Source organism: Bos taurus, chromosome X, assembly GCF_002263795.3.
Source record: "Bos taurus isolate L1 Dominette 01449 registration number 42190680 breed Hereford chromosome X, ARS-UCD2.0, whole genome shotgun sequence".
Taxonomy (NCBI): domain Eukaryota; kingdom Metazoa; phylum Chordata; class Mammalia; order Artiodactyla; family Bovidae; genus Bos; species Bos taurus.
This window is the reverse complement of record NC_037357.1, coordinates 18,123,281-18,150,068: the sequence shown is the minus strand read 5'-3', so window position 1 is coordinate 18,150,068 and position 26,788 is coordinate 18,123,281. Positions and strand designations below refer to the sequence as shown.

At 37.4% G+C, this 26,788-nt stretch overlaps 1 protein-coding gene and 1 non-coding gene across 7 annotated transcripts in view; both read right to left on the bottom strand.

Annotated features, from left to right (window-relative positions):
* The window catches only part of PHF6 (PHD finger protein 6), a 48,829-nt gene that overhangs the window by 5,606 nt on the left and 16,435 nt on the right, over window positions 1–26,788 (bottom strand). For 3 of the 6 annotated variants that reach the window (NM_001075769.1, XM_059883412.1, XM_024988005.2), the window contains 6 exon segments: window positions 6,136–6,269; window positions 8,735–8,839; window positions 14,739–14,882; window positions 15,043–15,209; window positions 24,536–24,579; window positions 24,846–24,979. In NM_001075769.1, the coding sequence (NP_001069237.1) occupies window positions 6,136–6,269; window positions 8,735–8,839; window positions 14,739–14,882; window positions 15,043–15,209; window positions 24,536–24,579; window positions 24,846–24,979 (728 nt within the window). 6 annotated transcript variants of the gene reach the window in all.
* Window positions 24,299–24,405, bottom strand: LOC112445305 (U6 spliceosomal RNA). Its single transcript, XR_003033662.1, has one exon. It is a non-coding gene; the product is annotated as a U6 spliceosomal RNA (small nuclear RNA).

The window sequence follows — 26,788 nt, the reverse complement described above, 5'->3', positions numbered from 1 at the left end:
AAGGGAACAACAGAGGATGAGATAGTTGGATGGCATCACCAACTCAATGGACATGAGTTTGAGTAAACTCTGGGAGTTGGTGATGGACAGGGAGGCCTGGCACGCTGTAGTCCATGGGGTCGCAAAGAGTCAGACATGACTGAGCGACTGAACTGAACTGATTAATGATCCAGAGAGGACTGGTAAAGAAAGAAGGGAAGGAAGCCATTTCATGTAGAAATATTCCTCCTTTCATTTCCTCCTATCTGCCCATTCTTCTCTCCCCAAACTACTCGGTTATGGACTTATTTGAACTCAATGGTGTCCATGAAAAAAGCTAGATTCCACCTTCTAATTTTAGAAACAAATTTCAATGTGAAAAAATAAAAAGAACATTTCAAATCATCGTAGATCCCAGTCCAAATATTTTTGTTCAGAGATGACCACTGCAACATGGTGTTCTAACAACTAAAAAAACCATCTAAACGTCTAAAAGAACTGATTAAACAGGCTAAATCACGCATTCAGTGGAATACTAGACAACCATTAAAATGGTGATGTGCTACTGTTTAACATCACAGAAAAAATGCCTCTACTAAAGATACAGGAAGTGGGAAACAGGTTATAAAATATTATATATAAGAAAGTTTGGTTTTTTAAATGTATACATGTAAATAATCACATAAATGTCTAGAAGAAAACATTCCAGAAGATTTAAAAGTTATCTTTGATGCTAGAATTAAAGTTGATACTAAGTTTTATTTTTATCTGTAGTTTCCATTTTCTTTCTGAAATGAAAATGGATAACTATTGTGAAAAGAATATCTAAATAAAGTTAAATTTTAAATACAATAATTCTCATATATTTGATTTTAAATATTTTAAATGAGCTTGTTATTTTAAAATATTATTGGGGGACTCCCCGGTGGTCCAGTGGCTAAGACTCCATGCTCCCTATTCAGGGGGCTGGGGTTCAATCCCTGGTCAGGGAACTAGGTCCCATATGCCACAACTAAGACCCAGCCCAGCCAAATAAAATAAATAACTAAATAAAATTAAAAATAAAACATTATTGGCTACTTTAAAAAATAATGTATTGCTCATGAACTATATAAAGGAGAATATAAAATTGTCTCTTCTTCCCTATGCAATGAATAAGAGGTGACAGCTATTACATTTGCTGACGATACTCCAAGAAATTCTTTTATGTATAAAAACCATGCGACTTCTCTGGTGGTCCAGTGATTAAGACTCTGTGCTTCAAATGCAGGGAGCATGGGTTTGATCCCTGGTCAGGAAGTTAAGATCCTACATACTGTGCAGTGTGGCCAAAAACAATCCTATAATGTGACGGGATCTAAATATAATTTGGACAAATAGGCTTTAAAAAATACACATATCTTGTATGCATGTACTTTTCATATGCTAAAATAGAATTATGCAACTTCCCCCCCTTGACTGGAAATACCTCTTTCATAACTCTACACATGGGTCTACTTTATTTAACTGCTGCATAGCATTCCACTAGATGCTTGTATGTACGAAAATTCATTTACTAAGTCTCTTGATGGAATTCTGATTTTTTTCCTTTCTTTCTTTTCTTCTTGCTATTGTAGGTGAAACGTTAATAAAAATATTTCCCCTTTCTGCATGAGAATTTCACCTTTGGTTAACTCTTTAGCTCTGTTCCCCTGGCAACTTAACAAACATTCAGTTCAGTTCAGTTCAACTGGTAGACTATATCTGGACTGGGGGCTTCCCTGATGGCTCAGCGGGTAAAGAGTCTGCCTGCAATGCAGGAGACAGAGGAGACACAGGTTTGATCCCTGGGTCAGGAAGATGCCCTGGAGAAGAAAATGACAACCCACTTCAGTATTCTTGCCTGAAAAATTAATCCCATGGACAGAGGAGCCTGGCGGGCTATAGTCCAAAGGGTCACAAAGAGTTGGATACGACTGAGTGACTCAGCACATGATTGAAACATTACAACTTCTCTAAGCAGAAAGCCTCCAACTCTGTGAACATTTCCATTTCTAAAATTAGTTTTAATGGTGTCCAAGTCCTTACTGGCAACACACACAAGTTAACCAGGAAAGGAAACTTCCCCTGTAAACTCTGCCTCCCCCCAAATAAAAGTAAAATATTTAAATTCTCTAAAGAACCACAGATATAAAATGGAGAGCAATTTATCATTGGAGACCTAAACCCTAAACAATATATATCTTTTACTACTAGTCTGCTTGTGTGGACTGAGCAGACAACAGTGCAAGAACATGTATGTGTAAGAAGTTTCATTGCATTGTTAGTGATAGCAGCAATACCCACTAAGGCATCTTCTTAGATTCTAAGATTCCAACAAAGATATGGATCTATCTTCAGTGATCTTTATCCCTGGGCCAGTACCATACTATTTTCATTACTATACAATATGATTGGCTTTGATATATAACAGGAAGATTTCTCTTCTCAATTGCATTAAAAATTTTCTTGGCTTCATGTGATAAAGATTAGTTGGCTGCTCCAATATCTATCCCTGCCCTTACCTACATAGTACTAAACCATAGTTTGGGTAGCAATGTGTCCACTAAGAGTATATTTCCCAGACTCCTTTGGACACATGACTAAATTCTGGCAAATGAGATGCTGAGTGTATGGAAATTCCAGGAAGGCTGATTAAAGCCTGACTCAGGTGGAGCAACAGCAACTTGGCCCTTTCATCTTCCTTTGCCCCTGCTTCCTCCTGCTTCCTATGGAAGGAAGAGACAATGGGAAGAAGGAAATGGGGACCAATGATAACACTGAAAAGCTGCCTACCAATCTGCATTGCTTTCCCCTGGACGTCTTTCGGGAAAGAAACAAACTTCTATCTTGTTTAAGTTTCCATTTCTTTTTCCAGGTATATAAGGTAACAATCATTACTAATAGACAATAATACTACATTTACTTTTTCAGATAAAACTGTCAAAAAGTTGGATTTCATTAAAATTGTATTAAAATGTATAACTTGGGATGAATAAGTATCTTTCAAAGTTGAGTCTATCAAGGATCATAATATACTTTGTCATTCATTGGGGTCCTGTGTAAGATGCTATTTTTTTAAAACAAAGTTCACCTTTGGTGTGTGTGTGTGTGTGTGTGAAGAGGAGTAAGAGTTTGGCAGGGGGAGTGGGAGACAGTTTTCCTTTACATTTTTTAACTAGCTATTTGTTGTTTAGTTGCTAAGTCATGTCTGAGTCTCTTGTAACCCCATGGACTATAGCCTGCCAGGCTTCTCTGTTCATGGCATTCTCCAGGCAAGTATACTGGAGTGTGTTGCCATGGAACTGTGGGGGTTTTTCGTCATGGAATTGTTTTTAAAAATTCATCTCATACTCAGCAGTCTTACTGAGTGAGCTCTTATAAACTGTTAATAAATTCAGAGTTGATTTCTTTGGATTTTCTTGGTAGACAATGAAATCAATAATATTGACAATTTTTTCTCCTTCACAATATTTACTATACATTTTCCTTCCTTTCCTTGTTGTACCAGCTTAACCCTCCAGAAGAACAGTGAAAGTGACTTTGGTAGTTGGCACCCTTGTCTTGTTGAAATGATCTGAATGAAATGAAATGAAATGAAATGATCTGAATGAAAGTGTATTGGTATAGTGGTTCTTAATTAGAGATGAACTTGAGAATCACTTAAGTGAAGTGAAGTGAAATCACTCAGTCATGCCCGACTCTTTGCGACCCCATGGATAGTAGCCTGCACCAAGCTCCTCCATCCATGGGATTTTCAAGGCAAGAGTACTGGAGTGGGTTGCCATTTCCTTCTCCAGGGAATCTTCCCAACCCAGGGATCGAACCTAGGTCTCTCACATTGTAGACAGACGCTTTACCATCTGAGCCACCAGGGAAGTCCTGGCAAGTCATAAAATACAAGGTTTGGGCCTCAACCTACTGTGAGGGTAGGGCCCAGGCATGACCATTTTTAAAGAGGGCTCTCTCTACCTTCTGGTTAAGAACCATGGTCCATTTACTTTAATGCCAAAGAAGCTGTTTTTTTCTTTTAACACTCTAGTAAGACTCCTAGCTTACAACCAAGAGTACTTTTGCTACCTTACTTTAAAATTCAGAAATGAATGTTGAATGATATCAAATGTCTTTTCAGTTTCCACTAGGAAAGTGCTAGGATTTTTCTTTATTAATTACAATGGGTCACAGTCCTAATTTTGAATAATCTTGAAACTGTTAGACTACAGCCCTGGATTTGATTTTCTAATATTTTGGATTTTGGTACATATATTTATAAAAGTAAGATCAGTCTCTAGTTCTTAAATTTCTGTTGTTAAATGGTATCTTTGTCAGATTTAGTGTCACAACTATGCAAGTGTTACAGAATGAATCAAGAAGTTTTCCATTTTTTGCTGTGTCCATGGGGTCGCTAGGAGTCGGGCACGACTAAGCGACTTCACTTTCACGCATTGCAGAAGGAAATGGCAACCCACTCCAGCGTTCTTGCCTGGAGAATCCCAGGGACGGGGGAGCCTAGTGGGCTGCAGTCTATGGGGTCGCACAGAGTAGGATACGACTGAAGCGACTTAGCAGCAGCAGGACTTAAAAATAACATTGGAATTATCTGTTCCTTAAAGGCTTGATAGAATTCATTTGAAAAACATGTGCCTTTATTATTAAGCAAAGTTTGGCCAAGTTTATAACACAGCATTAGCACCTCATGCAGTCACCCAAATGGCTTGGTGACTGCTGACACAAACTGCTTTGTCCATGAAGTAGCTGACTCTGGGTCACTGGTTTACTGCACACTGGGAATGTGAGAGCAAAGAAGTCCTTTACAACTTGCAAAGACAAACCAAATAAATATTCAGGGATCCCTATCAACTTACTCTCCATTTGATTAAACAATGGGAACCATTAGAGATTCATATTGATACCACTAGTCCAATGCAGCACAGGTAAGAAGACCATAAAAAAATGAAGGTAACATAGAATCCCAAATCTCCAAACCTTACTCTTTCATCAGTCTTCCAAGAGTACCTTTAGACTTCTATCTTCACAACTACTATTCTAATCTACCAGCAGTTCTCACCTGGACTTGCAGCAGTAGTCTCCTACCATCACCTCCCCCCTCCCCACCATTTGCACCCTGGCTTGTGTACCATCTTAGGGCCTTGCACACACTGTTCTCTCTGCCTAGAACACCTTCCCAACACCCACATCCATTTTGCCTTTGATATCTCAGCTCAAGCACTATTTCCTTAAGGAAATTCCTAGACACTTTTCCACTACAGACTAGGTTAGCTCCTCCTCCTTATATGCTCTCACAGCACTTTGTAACAGAACTTTTACATCAGGGGTCCCAACCCCTACCAGTACCAGTCCATGGCCTGTTAGGAACCAGGCTGCACAGCAGGACGTGAGCAAACCAAGCTTCATCTGTATTTACAGCTGCTCCCCTTTGCTTGCATTACCGCCTGAGCTCCACCTCCTGTCCGGTCAGTGGCAGCACTGAATTCTCATAGAAGGGCGAACTCTACCGTGAACTGCACATGCAAGGTATCTAGGTTGCACACTCCTTATGAGAATCTAATGCCTGATGGTTGGAGGTGGAGTTGAGGTGGTGATGCTATCGCTGGGGAGTGGCTGCAAATATAGATTATCATTAGTACAATAAATGTAATGCGCTTGAATCATCCTGAAACGATCCCCCCACCCCCACCCCAGTCCATGGGAAAATTTTCTTCTGGTTCGGAACCGGAAACCTGGTGCCAAAAAAGTTGAGGACCACTGTTTTATACCGTTTATGAAGTTTGTGATTGTATATTTATTTATGTGGCCATTTGACTGATATGTTTCTCCCACTAGACTGTGAGCTTCCATGAAGACACAGTCTGTGTCCATTTTGATCACTGTTGTATGCTCAGCTCCTAGCCCAATGCCAGGCACATAGGAAGCATAACAAACACTGGATAAACAAATGCTAATCCAGAGATGTCTAGGCAGAGGAAAATGCCACTGCAGTACTCATACAGCGTCCTCAGTATTCTATACGTGGCTAAACATCACCTAAGAAGCGTGAGCAAGTAAACTAATGTCATCTATTTAAGGGTGGTTACTTACTGACAAGTTTAGGAAAATGGACAATTGTTGTTCTCTTACTTGTAAATTCCTCGTGACATATTTTCAATGTATTTAGCTTTGTCTTGTACTCCACAGTGGTAATGGTAAGTCTTAACACAGGCTTTTATTTCACATCCAATAGTAGCACCAGGCTGACTGCAAAGTGTACATTTCTGTTTAGGGGAAGAGAAAGAATAATTATAAGCAGTATTTCCAAGTTTATGCAATCTTATTTTTTCTATTTTAGCCATATTTCAGCCAAACATTCCATGTTACAAAGAAAAGTTTTTCTATTGAAAGAGAGTACACTGAACTTATAGTATAGCATATATATTAAATAGTGTTACAATCTAAATCATACTTTGACTTTCTAATATGTAGTCACCCCTGATGTTTCCATTATTTAACTCTAGTAACCATTAGCAATCTGACATTGAAACATAAAGGGAACACTCCTTAATACTGGCAAACACACATAAAAATATATTCTATATTTTAGTGGTTGGCTTCTTCTCTTCCCTGCAATCAGTCCCTTTCTTATTATGACCAGGGGGAAGAATGAGAAGATAGGAAAGCAATGCCCCCCAGAAAGGGATTGCTACCAAGTAGGCAAAAGGGCAGAAAGAGACTAAGGGGCTGAAATTCTCGTAAGACTTAAGGTGATTGTTGGCAAAAGAGTTTCATACTCAAAGAAGTTTGAGAAATGCTAGTTTTAAACAGATTACTTGATTGCAGAACTTCTGACAGCCTTTCCTCCAGGAAGGAGGGTATAGTAAACAGTTTCCAAGTTTATTGAATTCCAGATGCCCTTTTAATTTTGGAGCAGTGGGAGAGCATCTTGATGGAGCGATTTCCTTTGAAGCACACATGGGAAAATGCTAGGTTAGTGCTGACACTAACGGTCAATAGTGTAGAAGCAAGCAAGCTGATCAAGAGAACTGAATGGCTATCCTAGTCACCTATTGGACTTCAGATGTATGACATAACAACATTGCTCAACATCATATGACTGTTTTCCCCTTTATTTTTTTTTAATACTCCACATTCTGTTTTAAAGGAGTTTCGTTTTTTAAAAGAATAATCAAAGTATCAAGAAACTGAACTGGATTTAAATGGAACAGATGATATCAATAATTTTTATACCTTCAAAAATGCAGTTCCACAGAGAAAAAGTCATTTCTAATCAATTCAGACAAAGATCAGCAATGTCTGAAACAGATCAAAGGGGAACTTCACAATGGAGGGATTGACTCACCACCTGAATCCAAGGATCAGACATTATGACTTGTCTGATGTGATAAAATATGGACGATATAGTCCCACCTGTGAAGAGTTCTTACCCCCCAAAATGTTGAAAACTGAATCTAATCAGTTTTTTACATCTAACTTCCACTTTAAAAGAAAATCTGGTGGATAGAGGGACAAGTTAAATGGCATTGTGAAAAAGCAAACAGACAAATAAAACATGTGGGATGTTCTATAGGACAATTAATTCATTTTCTTCACCAAACAAGTCAATGGCATACAACAAAACAGAAACAATAAAGACAGGGAGGACGGAGTGCCCTAAATTACCTAAGGGATATGTAACAACCAAATGCAATGTGTGAACCTCCTCTGATTCACACAAACCAACTTTAAAAAGATAGCTTTAAGACAGTTGGGGAAAAACAAATACAAACTAGGTATTAAATGATACTGAAGACTCATTGTTAATTTGTAAGTTGTAATAACATTGTGGTTAGGTAAGAAAATGCCCAACTTTTAAGAGATACATACTGAAATATGTAGAGGTGAAATGATATGAAGTCTCAGCTCTGCTTTAAAATACTTCAAGCAACAAGAATAAAAGGCATAGATGAAACGAGTGCCGCAAATTCTTGATGAGTCAAGGTGATGGACAGACATGTATTACTAGCCTTTCTAATTTTGATGTTTGAAAACTTTCACAATAAAAATTTTTTAAATAAAGTCATTTCTAGAGACAACTGCTGTCTTAAATATTTTGCATTCCTAGAACATTTTATAATATTCATAAACTGTAAAGGAGTAAGTGATCAAATAAAGATGCCAGTATTTCTTAAAGCTATTTATTAGTAATTCAGTATGTTTAAAAACACGAGATTTAGGCACATTTTATAAAGGAAACTTTAAAGCTATGATAAACATATTAAGAGACAACTATGTATGTGAACTTTAAACAGAAGGCTCTGAAAAAAATCTTTTCCTTTTATTTAAAAAAAAAGAATGAATAACAACATGGGGAGGTTCTCAATACTCTATTGGGGTCATGAAATTGTTCTTAAAGCGAGCTTAAACAATTTAACATTTTAAACTTAATAAGGTGTGTCACATTCACATCTTCATTTATTTTATTAAAAGACTCTCAAAATACCCTGAAATATAAATCTCTGTATAATTCTCTTAAGTAATGAAGTTACATAGAAAGAAGAATAACTTTCAGTAACATCAGCATCCTTTATTATATTACAAATGAGTCAAATATATACTTTGCTTTAACACATGAGCTACTTTATATTAAAATTTTTGGTGACTGGATGAATTTAAGATGTGTTCTAAATTTAAAGCACAAAGTCAGAAGAGTAACGGTGCATAGCATAAACATAAAAGCACAGACCATTCTTTTCCCTCGTTTAATCTCCTGCAGTACAGTTTTAATATCAAAATCTCCAAATTCTGCTCTTGAAGTTGTTGTGAGCTGCACGGTGCCAGAAGAAAATAACTAGAGAAGAAAAATGCAAAAACATGTAATATTCAGAATCCTTGTGAGGAAAAGATTAAACAATGTGTGCACAAATGTGTTAGATTATTTTAATATCCTGAGAAAGATGACTTTTCCTTAATCAAATACGACTCAAATATTGTTTTAATCTAGTCACATGTCTGATTAAAATATAACTCAAAATAAGAACAATGGAATAAAACTAATATTGCCAGTACAGGAACAAGATTAAATGCTTCATTAAACAAGAAGAGTTCAGCAGTGTCATCCTGTCATCTCAACTATTTTACATTTCCACAAAGTTTAAAAAAATAGTTTCAAATGACAAATTTCAACCACAGATACAGATCAGAATCACCTGGAGATTTTTTTTTCCAACTAGACATGTTTGGCGGAGAAGGCAATGGCACCCCACTCCAGTACTCTTGCCTGGGAAATCCCATGGATGGAGGAGCCTGGTGGGCTGCAGTCCCTGGGGTCGCTAAGAGTCAGACACGACTGAGTGACTTCCCTTTCACTTTTCACTTTCACGCATTGGAGAAGGAAATGGCAACCCACTCCAGTGTTCTTGCCTGGAGAATCCCAGGGACGGGAGCCTGGTGGGCTTCCATCTATGGGGTCACACAGAGTCGGACACAACTGAAGCGACTTAGCAGCAGCAGCAGCAGACGTGTTTGGGATCTACTCCAGGGATATATATTTTGGAAAAACCTCCCCACATAAATTTGATATGCATCTCTGATTAAGAACTCCTGAAATAAGTAATATAATTTTAAAAAAACTTTGGGGCCATGTCACATGACTTGTGGGATCTTCCTTCCCTGACCAGGGATTGAACCCAGGTCCTCAGCAGTGAAAGTGTAGAGTCCTAACCACTGGACCACTAGAGAATTCTATAAATAATATAATTTTTAAAAGCTAATCATCAATGGGATAAATAATTTCAATACAACCTATTTCAAAAATACTTACATATATTATGTGTCAGGCCTGTATCTAATGATGCAAAGATATAGTTTTTACCCTCAAGGAATTAAGGCTCATAAATGAATAACTGCAATACAGTATAAGAAATACAATAAGAGAGATTTTTACCAGGTTATAGTGGGGTCTAAACACAGCTTCCAAGACAAGTTCATAAAGGTGATGTTTTTAGTTATAAGACTGTTAATTATGGATTATCTGGAACACAGTAACTACAATCAGGATTACTTTAAATCCCACTAAAATCATAAACACTATATATTTTAAAATCTAGAGTTTATGAAGATTTGGGATTATAGAACATAATCTAAAAGAGACGCTCAGAGGGCTCAAACAAACTTTGTGTGCACCAGGACCCAGAGACCCCACAGAGACTGAGACAGAACCATGTTTGAGTGTCTCCTGCGGAGGTACGGGTCAGCAGTGGACTGCTGCAGGGGCAGGAGCTTTAGATGCAGCAGACCTGGGTGTGGCGTAAGCCTTCTTGGAGGAGGCCGCCATTAACCCCACCATAGAGCCTCCAGAACTTACAGAGGACTGCGGAAACAGACTCTTGGAGGGCACAAACAGAACCTTGTGCATGCCAGGACCCAGGGGAAAGGAGCAGTGACCCCACAAGAGACTGACCCAGACTTGGCCGTGAGTGTCCAGGAGTCTTGGCAGAGGCCTGGGTCGACAGTGGCCTGCTTCAGGTATGGGGGCACTGAGTGTAACAGTGCCTGCATGGGACCTTTTGAAGGAGGTTGCCATTACCTGTATTACCTCCACCATAGTTTGGCCCCAGGTAAATAACAGGGAGAAGGAAATGGCAACACACTCCAGTATTCTTGCCTGGAGAATCCTGCGGACTGGAGGAGCCTGGTGTGCTGCTGTCTGTAGGGTTGCGCAGAGTCCAAAAGGACTGATGCGACTTAGCATGCATAGCAGGCATGCAAATAACAGGGAGGGAACACAGCCCCACCCATCAACAGAAAATTGGATTAAAGATTTACTGAGCATGGCCCTGCCCACCAGAACAAGACCCAGTTTCCCCCTTAGGCAGTCTCTCCCATCAGGAAGCTTCCACAAACCTCTTATCCTTCTCTATCAGAGGGCAGACAGACTGAAAACCAGTCACAGAAAACTAATCAGGGCAGACAGACTGAAAACCAGTCACAGAAAACTAACCAATCTGATCACCTGGACCACAGCCTTGGCTAACTCAATGAAACTATGAGCCATGCCATGTAGGGCCACCCAAGACGGATGGGTCATGGTGGAGAGTTCTGACAAAATGTGCTCCACTGGAGAAGGGCATGGCAAACCAAGGCAAGATATTCTTGCCTTGAGAACACCATGAACAGTATGAAAAGGCATAAGATAGGACACTGAAAGATGAACTCCCCAGGTCGGTAGGTGCCCAATATGCTACTGGAGATCAGTGGAGAAGTAACTCAGAAAGAATGAAGAGATGGAGCCAAAGCAAAAACAACACCCAGTTGTGGATGTGAGTGGTGATGGAAGTAAAGACCAATGCTGTAAAGAGCAGTACTGCAAGGGAACCTGGAATCTTAGGTCTGTGAATCTAGGCCATGTAAGTGGTCAAACAGGAGATGGCAAGAGTTAACAGTGACATTTTAGGAATCAGCAAACTCAAATGGACTGGAATGGGTGAATTTAATTCAGATGACCATTATATCTACTACTGCGGGCAGGAATCCCTTAGAAGAAATGGACTAGCCATCATAGTCAACAAAAGAGTCCGAAATGCAGTACTTGGATGCAATATTAAAAACGACAGAATTATCTCTATTCGTTTCCAAGGCAAACCATTCAATATCACAGTAATCCAAGTCTATGCCCTGACCAGTAATGCTAAAGAAGCTGAAGTTGAACAGTTCTATGAAGACCTACAAGACCTTTTAGAACTAACACCCCCAAAAAATGTCCTTTTCATTATAAGGGACTGGAATGCAAAAGTAGGAAGTCAAAAAACACCTGGAGTAACAGGCAAATTTGGCCTTGGAGTACAGAATGAAGCAGGGCAAACGCTAATAGAGTTTTGCCAAGAGAACACACTGGTCATAGCAAACACTCTCTTCCAACAACACAAGAGGACACTCTACACATGGACACCACCAGATGGTCAACACCAAAATCAGATTGATTATATTCTTTGCAGCCAAACTTGGAGAAGCTCTATACAGTCAGCAAAAACAAGACCAGGAGCTGACAGTGGCTCAGATCATGAACTCCTTATTGCCAAATTCACACATAAATTGAAGAAAGTAGGGAAAACCACTAGACCACTCAGGTATGACCTAAATCAAATCCCTTACGATTATACAGTGGAAGTGAGAAATAGATTCAAGGGATTGGATCTGACAGAGTGCCTGATGAACTATGGATGGAGGTTTGTGACACTGTACAGGAGACAGGAATCAAGACCATCCCCAAGAAAAAGAAATGCAAAAAGGCAAAATGGCTGTCTGAGGAGGCCTTACAAATAGCTCTGAAGAGAAGAGAAGCAAAAGGCAAAGGAGAAAAGGAAAGATACAAGCATCTGAATACAGTGTTCCAAAGAATAGCAAGGAGAGATAAGAAAGCCTTCCTCAGCGATCAGTGCAAAGAAATAGAGGAAACAACAGAATGGGAAAGACTAGAGATCTCTTCAAGAAAATTAGAGATCCCAAGGGAACATTTCATGCAAAGATGGGCTTGATAAAGGACAAAAATGGTAGGGACCTAACAGAAGCAGAAGATATTAAGAAGAGGTGGCAAGAATACACAGAAGAACTCTACAAAAAAGATCTTCACAACCCAGATAATCATGATGGTGTGATCACTCACTTGGAGGCAGACATCCTGGAATGTGAAGTCAAGTGGGCCTTAGAAAGCATCACTACGAACAAAGCTAGTGGAGGTGATGGAATTCCAGTTCAGTTATTTGAAATCCTAAAAGATGATTTGTGAAAGTGCTGCACTCAATATGCCAGCAAATTTGGAAAAATCAGCAGGACTGGAAAGGGTCAGTTTTCATTCCAATCCCAAAGAAAGGCAATGCCAAACAATGCTCAAACTACCGCACAATTGCACTCATCTCACACGCTAGCAAAGTAATGCTCAAAATTCTCCAAGCCAGGCTTCAACAGTATGTGAACCATGAATTTCCATATGTTCAAGCTGGACTTAGAAAAGGCAGAGGAACCAGAGATCAAATTGCTGACATCCATTGGATCATCAAAAAGCAAGAGAGTTCCAGGAAAACATCTACTTCTGCTTTATTGACTATACCAAAGCTTTTGACTGTGTGGATCACAACAAAGTGTGGAAAATTCTTCAAGAGATGGGAATACTACACCACTTGACCTGAGAAATCTGTATGCAAGTCAGGAAGCAACAGTTAGAACTGGACATGGAACAAGAGACTGGTTCCCAATCAGGAAAGGAGTACGTCAAGGCTGTATATTGTCACCCTGCTTATTTAACTTATATGCAGAGTACATCATGAGAAATGCTGGGCTGGATGAAGCACAAACTAAAATCAAGATTATGGGGAGAAATATCAATAACCTCAGATATGCAGATGACACCACCCTTATGGCAGAAAGCAAAGAAAAACTAAAGAGCTTCTTGATGAAAGTGAAAGAGGAGAGTGAAAAAGCTGGCTTAAAACTCAACATGCAAAAAACTAAGATCACGGCATCCAGTCTCATCACTTTACGGCATATAGATGGGGAAGCAATGGAAACAGTGAGTGACTTTATTTTGGGGGGCTGCAAAATCACTTCAGATGGTGACTGCAGCCATGAAACTAAAAGACGCTTGCTCCTTGGAAGAAAAGTTATGATCAACCTAGACAGCATATTAAAAAGCAGAGACATTACTTTGCCATCAAAGGTCCATCTAGTCAAAGCTATGGTTTTTCCAGTAGTCATGTGTGGATGTGAGGTTTGGACTATAAAGAAAGCTGAGTGCCAAAGAACTGATGCTTTTGAACTGTGGTGTTGGAGAAGACTCCTGAGAATCCCTCAGACTGCAAGGAGATCCAATCAGTCTATCCTAAAGGAAATCAGTCCTGAATAGTCATTGGAAGGACTGATGCTGAAGCTGAAATTCTAAAACTTTGGCCACCTGATGTGAAGAACTGACTCATTTCAAAATAACCTGATGCTGGGAAAGATTGACGACAGGAGGAGAAGGGGATGACGGAGGATGAGATGGTTGGATGGCATCACTGACTCAATGGACATGAATTTGAGTAAACTCCAGGAGTTGGTGATGGACAGGGAGGCCTGGTGTGCTGCAGTCCATGGGGTCACAAAGAGTCGGACACGACTAAGAGACTGAACTGGGGATGTAATATACAGCATAGGAGACCTAGTCAATAATACTGTAGTAACTTTGTATGATGGAGAAGGCAATGGCACCCCACTCCAGTACTCCTGCCTGGAAAATCCCATGGACGGAGGAGCCTGGTAGGCTGCCCATGGGGTCACTAAGAGTCGGACACGACTGAGCGACTTCACTTTCACTTTTCACTTTCATGCATTGGAGAAGGAAATGGCAACCCACTCCAGTGTTCTTGCCTGGAGAATCCCAGGGACAGGGGAGCCTGGTGGGCTGTCATCTCTGGGGTCGCACAGAGTCGGACATGACTGAAGCGACTTAGCAGCAACTTTTTATGATACATGGTAACTAGTCTTATTGTGGTGATCATTTCATAATATATAAAAACATTGAATTGCTACGGTGTATGCCTGAAACATATAATGTTACAAGTCAATTATACTTTTTAAAAAGATTTGGGATTATAGGATATGCTATTCCTAATTCTAAAATATGAATACTGTGGAGGGAAGTTCTATATTTGGTCACTAGCTAAATGCCTTTCCAAAACTTGGATTTAAAAGCATATAAAAAGAACCATACTTACCATGCACTTATAATGTGCAGCTGCCTTCTTGGCATTAAATATATGCAGTTTTCCTCTTGCTTGATTTTCTTCCTCCCCTACATGACAAAATCCACATTTAGGCCTGGTGTCACTAGGGCTGCTTCTATGTGGAGACCGATCTCTCTGCAAACGTGAAAGAAAAAGAAAAACTTGAAAAAAATCCATAAAAAATATGCTATCAGTACCTCAAGCTTAGTTAACACTTCAAATGATTAACTTTACCTATAAACACAGGTATACTCATGTTGCCACAAAAGTAAGAATCCAACAATTTTCTACTTACATAGGAACTACTTTCCATTTCATCCGTTCCATGAGAGGATGTAGACCTGGTATCTTCCGACAGTCCTTTAAAATTAGTTTTTCGTGGCCTTCCTTTGCGACTTTTCTTTTTACTTTTAGGCGATGAAGGCTCCAGTTCATGTTCATTAAAACTTTCTTCTAAATCAGCTGCTTAAAAATGAACAAAAGCTTTATTAACATGGACCAATTTTAAAATGAGCATTAGTTCATGGGTCCTTAGAACATACGTTTTTCCTCAGAATATCACCTCAAGATATGAGGAGAAATGGTCTGTGGTATGTTTGATGTAACAGCCTAACATTTCATATAAATGCAATGAAAATCAAATACAAAGAAACAGTTTTATTATAATCATTGTAAATTATTTCCATCAAATATATAATTCTATGCAAATGAGTCTTGTGATCCCGACTGTGCACATAATTCAGTAAACATTTCAAAATACCAATAAGGGAAATTTTAGAGTTAGATCTTGTTGGACTGCCTTGGTGGCGCAGTGGTTAGGAATCCGCCTGCCAATGCAGGGGATACAGGTTTAATCTCTGGTCTAAGAAGATTCCACATGCCATGAAGCAAGCAAGCCCATGAGCCACAACTACTGAGCCCACAATTTAGAGCCCGTTAGCCACAAATACTGAGCCCATGGGCCACAATTACTGAAGCCTGCACACTCTAGAGCCTGTGCTCCACAAGAGAAGCCATCACAGTGAGAAGCCCACACCACAACTATAGTCCCCACTTGCCACAACTAGAGAAAGCCCATGCAAAGCAATGAAGACTCAGTGCAGCCAAAATGATAATAATAATAAAAGAAATTACTATTTTAAAAAAAGAATTAGATGTTGTGTTGTTGTTTTTACCATAGGTTTCAAAGAGTTTTCCCTCACACTACTGGTGAAATTAGAAAAATTACCCAAAATTTAAACTTACAATAACTTGGAAAACTACATGAAAATCAAGTAGGTATAACATGCATGTGTGCTCAGTCCCTCAGTCATGTCTGACTCCTTGTGACCCCATGGACTGTAGCCTGCCAGTCTCCTCTGTCCTTGGAATTTTCCAGACAAGAATATTGGAGTGGTTTGCCATTTCCTCCTCCAGGTAGTGGTGGTGGTTTAGTCACTAAGTCATGTCTGACTCTTGCGGTCTCATGGACTGTACCCTGCCAGGCTTCTCTGTCCATGGAATTCTCTAGGCAAGAATACTGGAGTGGTTTGGTTTCCTTCTCCAGGGGATCTTCCCAACTCAGGTATCAAACCTGGGTCTCCTGCACTGCAGGCGGATTCTTTACTGACTGAGCTACCAGGGAAGCTCAGTCACCTCCTCCAGGGGATCTTCTCCACCCAGGGATTGAACCTGTGTCTCCCGTGTCTCTTGCATTGGCAGCTGGATTCTTTACCACTGTGCCACCTGGGAAGCCCATGTATATCTGTGCTGTCTAATATAGCAGCCACTGGCAACATGCTTTTTTTTGAAATTTAAGTCATTTATAATTAAATAAGATTAAACCATCAGTTTCTCAGTCTGACTGACCACATTTAAGTATTTATTAGTCACATGCAGTAAGCTGAGTCTCTACTGGACATCACAGATATAGAATGTTTCTATCATGGCAGAAAAGTTCTATTGGGCAGCACTGTTCTAGATAGCTCTTTAAACTAACATGAAAATCAAAAGACCTAATTCAACAAAGAAGTCATCTACAAATGAGCTAACCAACTGATCAAGTAAACAAATATTAAGCCCTGGTGGCTCCCAGATGGTCAAGAATCTGCTTGCAATGCAGGAGATACGGGAGACCTTGGTTCAATTCCCAGGTTGGGAAGATCCCCTGAAGAAGGAAATGGCAATCCACTCCAGTATTCTTGCCTGGAGAATTCCGTGGACAGAGGACCCTGGCAGGCTACAGTCCGTGGGATCGCAAGAGTCGCACATGACTGAGCAACTAACAGTTTCACTTCCTAAGTATAAAAGGAATTTCTAACGTAAGTGGTAGGAAAGCTATGTTGCAGGCTGTCTGTACATACTTTAATGGATTAAACAAAATTAATGTAGAAGTTTCAGAATTGTACTTCCCAGCAATTTGAAAAGAATTTGTACCATTAATAGAGGTGTTTCATTTGGTTATTCACTACAAATATTTTATTCATTGAGGGTGTACAGTATATAAGACAATGTATTTAGTATTCAAAAGATATAAAAACCAAATATTCAGTCTTAGAGTCAAACTACAGAAAGTTTTAGGTACAGTTCTAATACCTATTTTGATTTTTCTTTTACCATAAATTATTGACTATAATTCCATGGACTAATTTCTCCATGAGAAAGCGTATTAACTCCTATTCTCAGATGCTGATCTTTCCTAATAAATATTTTAAGGGTTTTTTTAAAGCAATAAAAGCACATTCATTATGATAAGAAAAGGGTAATTTAAGTAGTGTACTTGCATATATAAACTCCAGGAACTGAGAGCATTAGATCATCTGCAAAACAGTTACTAAAACTTGTATCAATGTAACTTTACCTAACTATGGTAGAATCTGAGAGAAGAAAAAGGGGAGGGGGAGAGTTTTACAGACAAAAATCTGGATAACTCTCCCTGTGAAGACAGACAAGTCAATTAAAGATATATTCTAATCTTAACACTATAGCAAATTTAACATCAGAACACACCATCTACTTTCTTTAAACATTTAATCTGAGAATTCTTATGACACAATTTCATTAAAGGTACTAGAATTACTGTATGTACCAAAAATTAAAATGAAAAATCATAACCAAATGTTTCACTCATCCTGGTACATACTATATCATATATGTAAAATACATAATATTCTGTCATTTACAATGAAAACAAAAGTCATTAGCTATAATACCTATATTATAATCTATATATAGATTATATATAGAATATATATAGACTATATAACTATATTATAATCACTATAATAACACTACATTGTCAAATACCTATAAAGAAATTACTTAACTGATTCCATTATCAGGCCAACATGTCTAACTTTCTACATGGCAAATCTGTCTGTCCTAAATATGAAATCATTCAGTATAAAATTTCAGGGGACTTTAATAGCAATAGTAAAAAAAACAATCACAAAAGATTGACAAAATTTAACTATATTAGACTCTTAAACTTCTCAAAGTAAAAATATAAGTGATAAACTTAAAAGGCAAACAATAAACTGGAAAAATATCTTCTGTACTTATGACAAAGGATTAGTATCTTTATGATCTGATAAGCTCATAAAAGATTAAGAACCCAACACAAAAATATGATCAAATAATTCATAGAACATAAATAGTTAAATACACTTTGAGAAAATTTGACTTCTCTAGAGTCAAAGTGTAAATTAAGTGATATATCATTTTCACCTATCAAAATAGCAATCTTTAGTTATAAAAAGCTACAATAAATCCAACAAGAAGTGTGTTAGAAATACAAACATAAAAGAAACCCTACAAATATACTGAGATAAATGATGCTTCTGGAAGAACCAGATCAAAATGAGAATGGTATCAGTTCTTGCTAACCTTATTTAATGAAATGTTGAAAAGACAGAACTTAAGTTGATTCCCCAGTTTTCTGGAACAGTAAATGTATAATACTATCTTTTTAAAAAAGATATCAAAATATACCATAAAGCAAAAGTACTTAAAAACACTGGCATAGGAATAGACACATATCAGCAGAAGAGAAAGCTAGGTTGAAAACAAACCCATATGGATATGGGAAATCAGAGTATGATAATGGTGGCATTTCAAATGAGTTGGGGAGAGACATAATGGCACAAATGGCTACCTATTTTCTAAAAACTGAGATTCCTATTCTCATACCATATGAAACAATTAGAGATGGAGCCAAAAAATCTAGTAAAATAACAAACTATAAATGTAATAGAAGAAAATGGAAGAGAATTTTGGGATTAGGCCACCTAAGAAGCCATTTAGTGGCAGGGAATGAATATCTATACTTTACAGAGAGCACTTCAAATCAACTTTGAAAAGATAAACCTTGAAAGAAAAACATGTAAAAGATAGAACTGACAGTCCACAGAAGAAATATAAATGACCAAAAAAATGGGCAGAAGCACAACCTTATTAGTGATAAGGGAAATGGAAATTAAATGAGATAATCATATGGGTAAAAGTTATAAGGCTGATAATATCCAGCAGAGGTACAGGGAACTGGACACTCTCATACAATATTGGTACATATTATAGTACTTATTTCCAATGTTAAATGCATAGACTGTCACCTGCCATCACCATTTCTAAGATTTTATCCTATAGAATCACTTGCATAAGTACATAAGCACGTATGTATAGGGAAGATCAATGCAGTTTTATTTGTATGTGGAAAAAGTAGATATAGGTGTTTTTAAAACACTTTGTTTGTATTTATTTGGTTGCACTGGGTCTTAGTTGCAGAATGTGGGATCTAGTTCCCTCGCCAGGGATCAAAACCGGGGCCCCTGCATTGGGAGCGCAGTCTCAACCACTGGAGCATCAGGGAAGTCCCAAGGTGATTTTTTAAAGTAGAGAAATCTGTAAGTAAACTACAGTTCTATTTATTCTATGGGATATAACACAACAATTAAAAAGAATGAGGTTGATCTGTATGCAGACAGAGAAGGGTGTCTGATATATCACAGAAAGAAAAAAACAAGTTGCACAACGTCACCTCTATATATACTATGATGCCATTGTATTATGAACAGTGCATATATGGATACATATGTAAGAGTGTATGTATCTAAGAAAGGTTCCGAGAAGATATACAAACCATTATTAGTAGTTACTCACAGAGGGTGATTCTGGGGTGAAGAGAGGGCTTTGTGAATTAATTTAATAGTACCATTGTACTATTTAAATTTTTTAACAATGGGCAGTATACTACCTTTGTATTTAAAAGAATTCGTAACATACAATGTGCTGAAAGGAGGGGGTAAAGTCAGCCACTGCTGACGGGAATATAGTCTAGCACAATCTTTCTAGAAAGTAGCATGGCAGTGTGGATTGAGGACCTTAAAAAGATTAAACCTTTTGACCCCAGCAATATTATTTTGGGAAATTTATTCTGAAAATTATTTGCACATGAAAATGTGAGGAGGAAGCTAGTCACAGCACCTTTGTTTAAATTTTTCATGGTTGCTTACTGGTTTTTTTCCTATTCAGAACTGTGAAATATTTTACATTTTTTAAAGGTATCATTTTTAATAATAATTGTAAAAGAATTATCTGCATGAAAGAAGGAAAAATCTTCCTTTCCACCTTCCAATTCCAACTGCTCTGCACTCCCAGCTCTTGCCCTAATTTTCTTGCTTCCCTTTCTTCATATTCACTCCCTCCCTTCTCAAGGTACTACTGTTACGTAGTATCTGATATTTCTTTTCTCAGTCTCAAGGGTAGAGAGCTTGGTTTTGAATCCTGGATCTCTTGTCACAGACTTTGTGTCCTTGGACCTGAGACCTACCTCAGAGGGTTCCTGAATTAAAAGAGTTAAGGTACTTAATCTAGAACAGGGCCTGGCACATAAGACACGCTCAATAAATGTCAGCTGTTATTTTCTATGCATATGCAAATCCAAGCATACTGCTCTACATCTTGCCCTTTTCCATTTAATATATAAATGCAAATACCCAAAATATAAGACCTAACATTTGAGTTTTTACTATACCAGATGTGCTGTGCAGTTTACATGCATTATTTCATTTGCGTCTCGAAACTGCCCCATGAGGTTATATCAGTCATCATCCCCATCTCCCATTTTACAGAAGAAAAGTAAATTCAGAAAAGTTAAAATTATTTTGCCCAAGATCACAAAGCTGGGGAAGAGCAGAGCTGGGACAGACACATGTCAGTGAGTGACTTTATGTTCTAGAAGTATTAATACTGACTATCTAGGAAATAAACATTTTTATAAGCTCCTGCAAGGTAGAAAACTGCTAGCTATACATATGCTTATGTATGCATATTAGTGCTCTTGAAGGACACAAAAGAAACTGATCCTAGATGTTGCCTTCAGCGAAAAAATTTGGAAACTGAGAAACAAGGACAAGGATGAGAGGAAAGCTGCCTTTCCAGTACTTAGTAAATCTATTCTATGCACCTAAACTTAAAAGGTTTTTAAAGACCTTGATACCACATTAGGATCTCCCTAAATTTCCATTTAATAAAAGTAATGGAGATTGGAAATTGCCAACATCCTGGGTGATTTCACTGTCCACATGGACAATCCAAGCAACACGTAGTCATTCAGCTCCTTAATCTTCACTAATGTCCTCCATCAACCACCTAATCCCTATAATCACACCCAGATACCTCATAATCACCTAAAAGGATTCTCTCTCTGAAATCACTGCCTCATACCGTGGGACCACAGATGATTGCTTTCCTAAATAGTTTCATTCTCATTGTTCTCCAATCTTACCAGGACCTCCAGTCTATTAATTCCTTTCAGTTTATTTTTCTCTAGCAAATATTCTACACTTCCTATCCCTTTACTTCTTGGTTGAACTCACTTGGAAAAAATCCTGATTCTGAATGAACCAACTAGCCACTCTCTCTGTGCTACACCCAGGATCCCGAGTTGCTGGAGGAAATGTCACACAAGCTGACAGCATCATTTTATAAATTCAGGGTTACTAACCTCAACTGCTCCAATAAGGTCTGGAAACTTTACACTTCTTTAGGTCAACTTTCTCCCCTGGTCTTCACAACTAGTATTTCAAAACTTTCTCCTTCAACTTCCAACCCTCACCCATCTCCCTACACTTTCCCCCACAGAGAAAACAGACCTAATAGGAACCACCTATCTTCCTTCTCTCCTATTACAGTAGAAAGGTTCTCCTTATCACAGGGCAGTTGTTCCACCTGCACTCAATCCTCCTCCTTGTACCTCCAATCTCTTCTTGTCCATTGAATCCTTTCTTGTAAGCATTAACAACTAATCTCCCTCCCCACAAAGGCCAACTAAGTGAAAGAAACCAAGCTGAAAAGGCTACATATTGTATGATTCCAAGTATATAACATTCTGGAAAAGGCAAAAGTATGGAAGATGGTACAGAGATTCTCAAATCTGATATTTCAAAACACAGTTCATGTTATATCAAGCTAACAGAACAGACTGAATTATATAGTATTTATCACTTTAAGTATTAGTAAAGTAGGTACTGAGCCACAGATGGCAAATGATCAATACACCACCAAAGGTATCAATTCCTCTTTGCTCTATAGACTAGTGCTGTACAATTCTCAAAGACAGTCCCTGAAATACAATCCTATTACCCCCACCATAAATTATAATCATTAAGTAGAACATATGTTTCCCATTAGAATAATGAAGTAAATGGAAGTTGTTTCTGACAAAGCATCCGGTATCTAATAAATTCAAGCTAGATAAACGTGATAAAAGTCTAAATTCAATAAATAGAAATTGCCATATTTTTAAATTGCAAAGTTATGCTCCAAGTTCTACAATATGAGTATATACACACACTACATATGTCACTAATACAGGGAACCCCAATATGCTATAAAGTATACACCGAACCCAAATTTCAAATCAACTGTATCCTAAGTTTGAATTGTAGTATTCCTGCCAGTTCTACTAAAAGAAAAGTCCTCTCGAAAAGTATGAATTTAGATCTTCCTCATTAAAAAGTTTCTCAAAGCAAAACGGTGGTTAAAATTATTTCACTTTGTGTAGTCTGCAGTGACTTATCCCCACCACTAGATGGTACTATCAGCTTCAGAAACTGAGGGAATAAAAGGGGCGATGTCTATAGGACTCATTGTTGTCACCCTTAAATACCCTGCCCCAGTATGTTGATACACTTGCCAGATCATTAAGTCTCAATCCTTGGTTTACTGCATGTGCTCACTAAAATTTTGAAGAGAATCAAATAAATACATTGTTAAAATCTGAAGCAATGAAAGGTGAGAAAGCTTACTCTTAACCTTTCACTAAAGGTTTTTCAACTCAATTCTAGAATTAAATGAAAAAACTGAAGGAAAACACTATAAAGTTTATCAGTTGTACTTTATCAATCAAAAAAGATTCTGTTCTTATATTTGTCCAGTATCTTTATTAATAATAAGTTTTTGCTAAAGACAGTCTTTAACCAGCACTTCTAAAGTATTTAGATTAATCTGGTCCTAAAGGGAAAACAATACTATTTTGTATTATAAAACCAAGACCTAAGAAATCAAAAAGGGCCACAAATTTTAATGTGCTAACACTGATAATTAGGTAAGTCTTTATAAAAGAGACAACTTCTTAAAACAACAGGCTCAAATCATTCTTAATTCTAAGCAACATGCTCTCAGAAGCTAACAAAAACTTGAAAGATCTCTAATCTAAATGAAAGGATAGAACAATCTCAGATTAAATCTGAGCTTTTCATATTGCTAGTAAGAGTATCAAAACCATCTGTATGAGAAATTTGAAACAAGTCAGAATTCAGTTTCAGAACTTTCCCATACATTTTAAAGACCAACTATACAGCTTGGCTAAGAATATATAAACATGACTGTTCTGGTTTTGTACAAATTTAAGTGGAAACAAACCATAAAATAATTTTAAAGGTTTGTATTTTAAAATTGACTATTTCTTATGAACATGTCTATATTAAGGGGAGTGAAAGTACTTCAGTGTGAATAAAAATTCAACAGAAAGGTTGTTTATCACAAAATGTACCAGTATTTCTAGTCCACATTTTCTTTATCTGACAGTAGCAAGGACTCTCTATAATTATTACCTTTACAACCCACTAACATAGTCACCTGAACACAGAAACCCATAACCACTGGCATCATTTCCCCCTAAAGATAAATATATTCTCCATGTACTCTTTACAGGAATTTAAGGTAAAAGTTTTCTTTAAAAATTCAGATCTTTTTCACTATTAGTTTAATGTAAACTTTTCACATTAGTTTATCCAAATGCTTTTCTCTTTTTTTCCCATTGTTCTGGTTCATTCATAACTTGAGTAATTTTTATAGTGCCTTAATTTAAAATGAACAAACATGTTCTCTTAAAATGAACAAACATGTTCTCTATACTTAAGTATCTTCATTATAAATCTTAATAATAGGAATAAAAATTCATTTGCAGATATAATAAAACTGCTCTCAAAAGGCTTTGAACCTCTGTAGGAACTGGGTTAAGTATTCTTTAAAAAAAAACAACTGAAGTATAGTTGATTTACAATGTTGTGAAAAATATGGAATGCTTCATGAATTTGCATGTCATGATTGCACAGGGGCCATGCTAATCTCCTCTGTATTGTTCCAATTTTAGTATATGTGCTGCTAAAGCAAACACCCGAGTGCTTTTCTTAATTCTTCAAATAGCATTCAATTTTAAGACACCTCTTGTGGTGAAAATATAGTATAATTCGCTCATATTTTACTCAAATTTCCTCTTGAAATTAAAAAGTAGCTGAATGACGTACCTTCAGAATTATGTGCAGTTTTCTTGTGTTTTCGACAATAAACCCTACAAGAAACGAAAAAATTAAAAATTACCAAGTAAACAAACCAACTCATTTTTCAAACTAAGAATGAGCAGTATACTTCACCCCATTCACTAGATTCCAAAAACCTTATCGTTAAACTTTCTATGCCATTTCTCGGAGCAGTCAATTCCCTACCAAAAACACCCTTTGCAACGGATGATGAGATGCTTGGAATCAGGCACAAGTTTTTTACAAAGACCTAAAGAAAGTATGACTTTAAGAAAGCTAAGAGAAGTTAAATAATTACATGTATATCCCTTGTGAAGGTTTCTCTCGTATCTGAGCTTTGTCATGCAACGCACAGTGGTAGTGGTATGTCCTGTGACAAGTCTTCACGTCACAACCGATTGTTGCTCCGGGACAATGGCACAAAGAGCACATCTACAGCAAAACAATAAAATAGTATTATTAGTGTGTGCTTTTGCTACAGCTATGATATCAGGTTAGAGGCATAGCAAATCTCTGTCAAGGAAAAGAAACTGGTTATTGAAAAGTTCTGTAACTAATATTGTTATTTTTCTTATATTTCTCACCTAGAAATAATTCAAATAAAATTCTACTGGGAGTATTTTTTCCCATGTTAAACAACGACAAAATTAATGGAATATTATTGATGCTACTGTTGTATTGTGGTCAAGAGAAAATCTGAAATGCTGCAGGAATGTAAACTGTAGACCTTTTCACAATCCAGATCTTCCTGGAAATGAGTAACTGGGGAAAATGGCTCATACCAGAAAAAACTGTCCTTCACATTTCCACTTATCAGTGAGAATTTTTAGAAAAGAAATCTCACATACTATTTGGGAACCTGGTAAAATCAATTTCAAGTGAGAGAGGGAAAGAAGATAAAAGAATTAGGTAGATTTTTAAATCCCTCAAGCCCTAAAAATATTCTATGATGTCAAACTGATTGTGAAAACATGCTCATCTATTTTAATTTAATCTGTTACTTACCTTTCACATCATGAATTCAAGCAAATAGATAAAACAGATGCTTTCAACATATTTTAATACAATTTACCTCTGACTTTACTGGATAATTCATATTGTTTAACTAGCTCACGTTTAAATTTAGAAAAAAATTCTTTAAGAAAAGTACATAACGATGACTGTTAGTGGTTTTGATTACCATATCATAGTATACTGTACTATGGTGGTGGTTTAGTTGCTAAGTCAAGTCCAACTCTTGCGACCCCATAGACTGGAGCCTGTCAGGCTCCTCTGTCCATGGGATTCTCCAGGCAAGAATACTGGAGTGGGTTGCCGTTTCCTTCTCCAGGGGATCTTCCCTACCAGGAATCAAACCCAGGTCTCCTGCATTGCAGGCAGATTCTTTACCCACTGAGCTACGAGGGAAGCCCATTATGAGTGGACTTTTAATGAGGCTCTCTCCTAAGCTATAAATGCCATGCCAAAATAAATTCACAGGAAGGTAAATCTTAAAAACTGTTCACTTTGTTTCTTGGTAGGGATGCCTCATTGGGAACTGTTCTCATTCCTCTTTACTTGGCCCCTAAGTAATTTTGGTGTACCAAGAGGCTAATGTAAATTCTAATAAAATACCTTCTATTTCTCTAAGCAAGTCAAACACTCAACCTTTCATTCAAGCTATCATTTAAAAAAGACTCCTATATAAGTCAGAAACAGAAACATTCTCAATACAGGTACTTCCCAGAAAACACGAGGGCCAGTGCCCATTATTAATGCTAAAGAAATACACCACTTCCTTAAATAAATACAGAAACTTCAAAGCAATACTGTAAAAAGAAACACTGTGCCAAATTATCAAGCAAGGCAAGTTGTTAAATCCTTTTGGGTGGCTTATAAATTGTTAAGGACATGGAACATTTGTACTCAGCTTATGAGGTTCTATTATTTTAGTAAATTATACTTCTAATTAAAAAAACATAGACTGATTATAGAAATTGCAGAAAACACAAAAGAGCACAAAGAAAATTAAAAAATCATTCATACCAACCAAGTGTAGACACCATTACAGTGTTGCAATGCTTATGTGAAAATATTTTTCTCTGTAATTCTATACATATTAGTCACCTGGTTTTTAACTTAATAAATTGAACATTACCACTACTTCATTAAGAGCTGTACTGAAAGTAGCTCATTTCGAAATTACACTGAAAATGGGTTTGCACAGGTACATTTGGAAAATATTGAATGCAATGAGCAAGC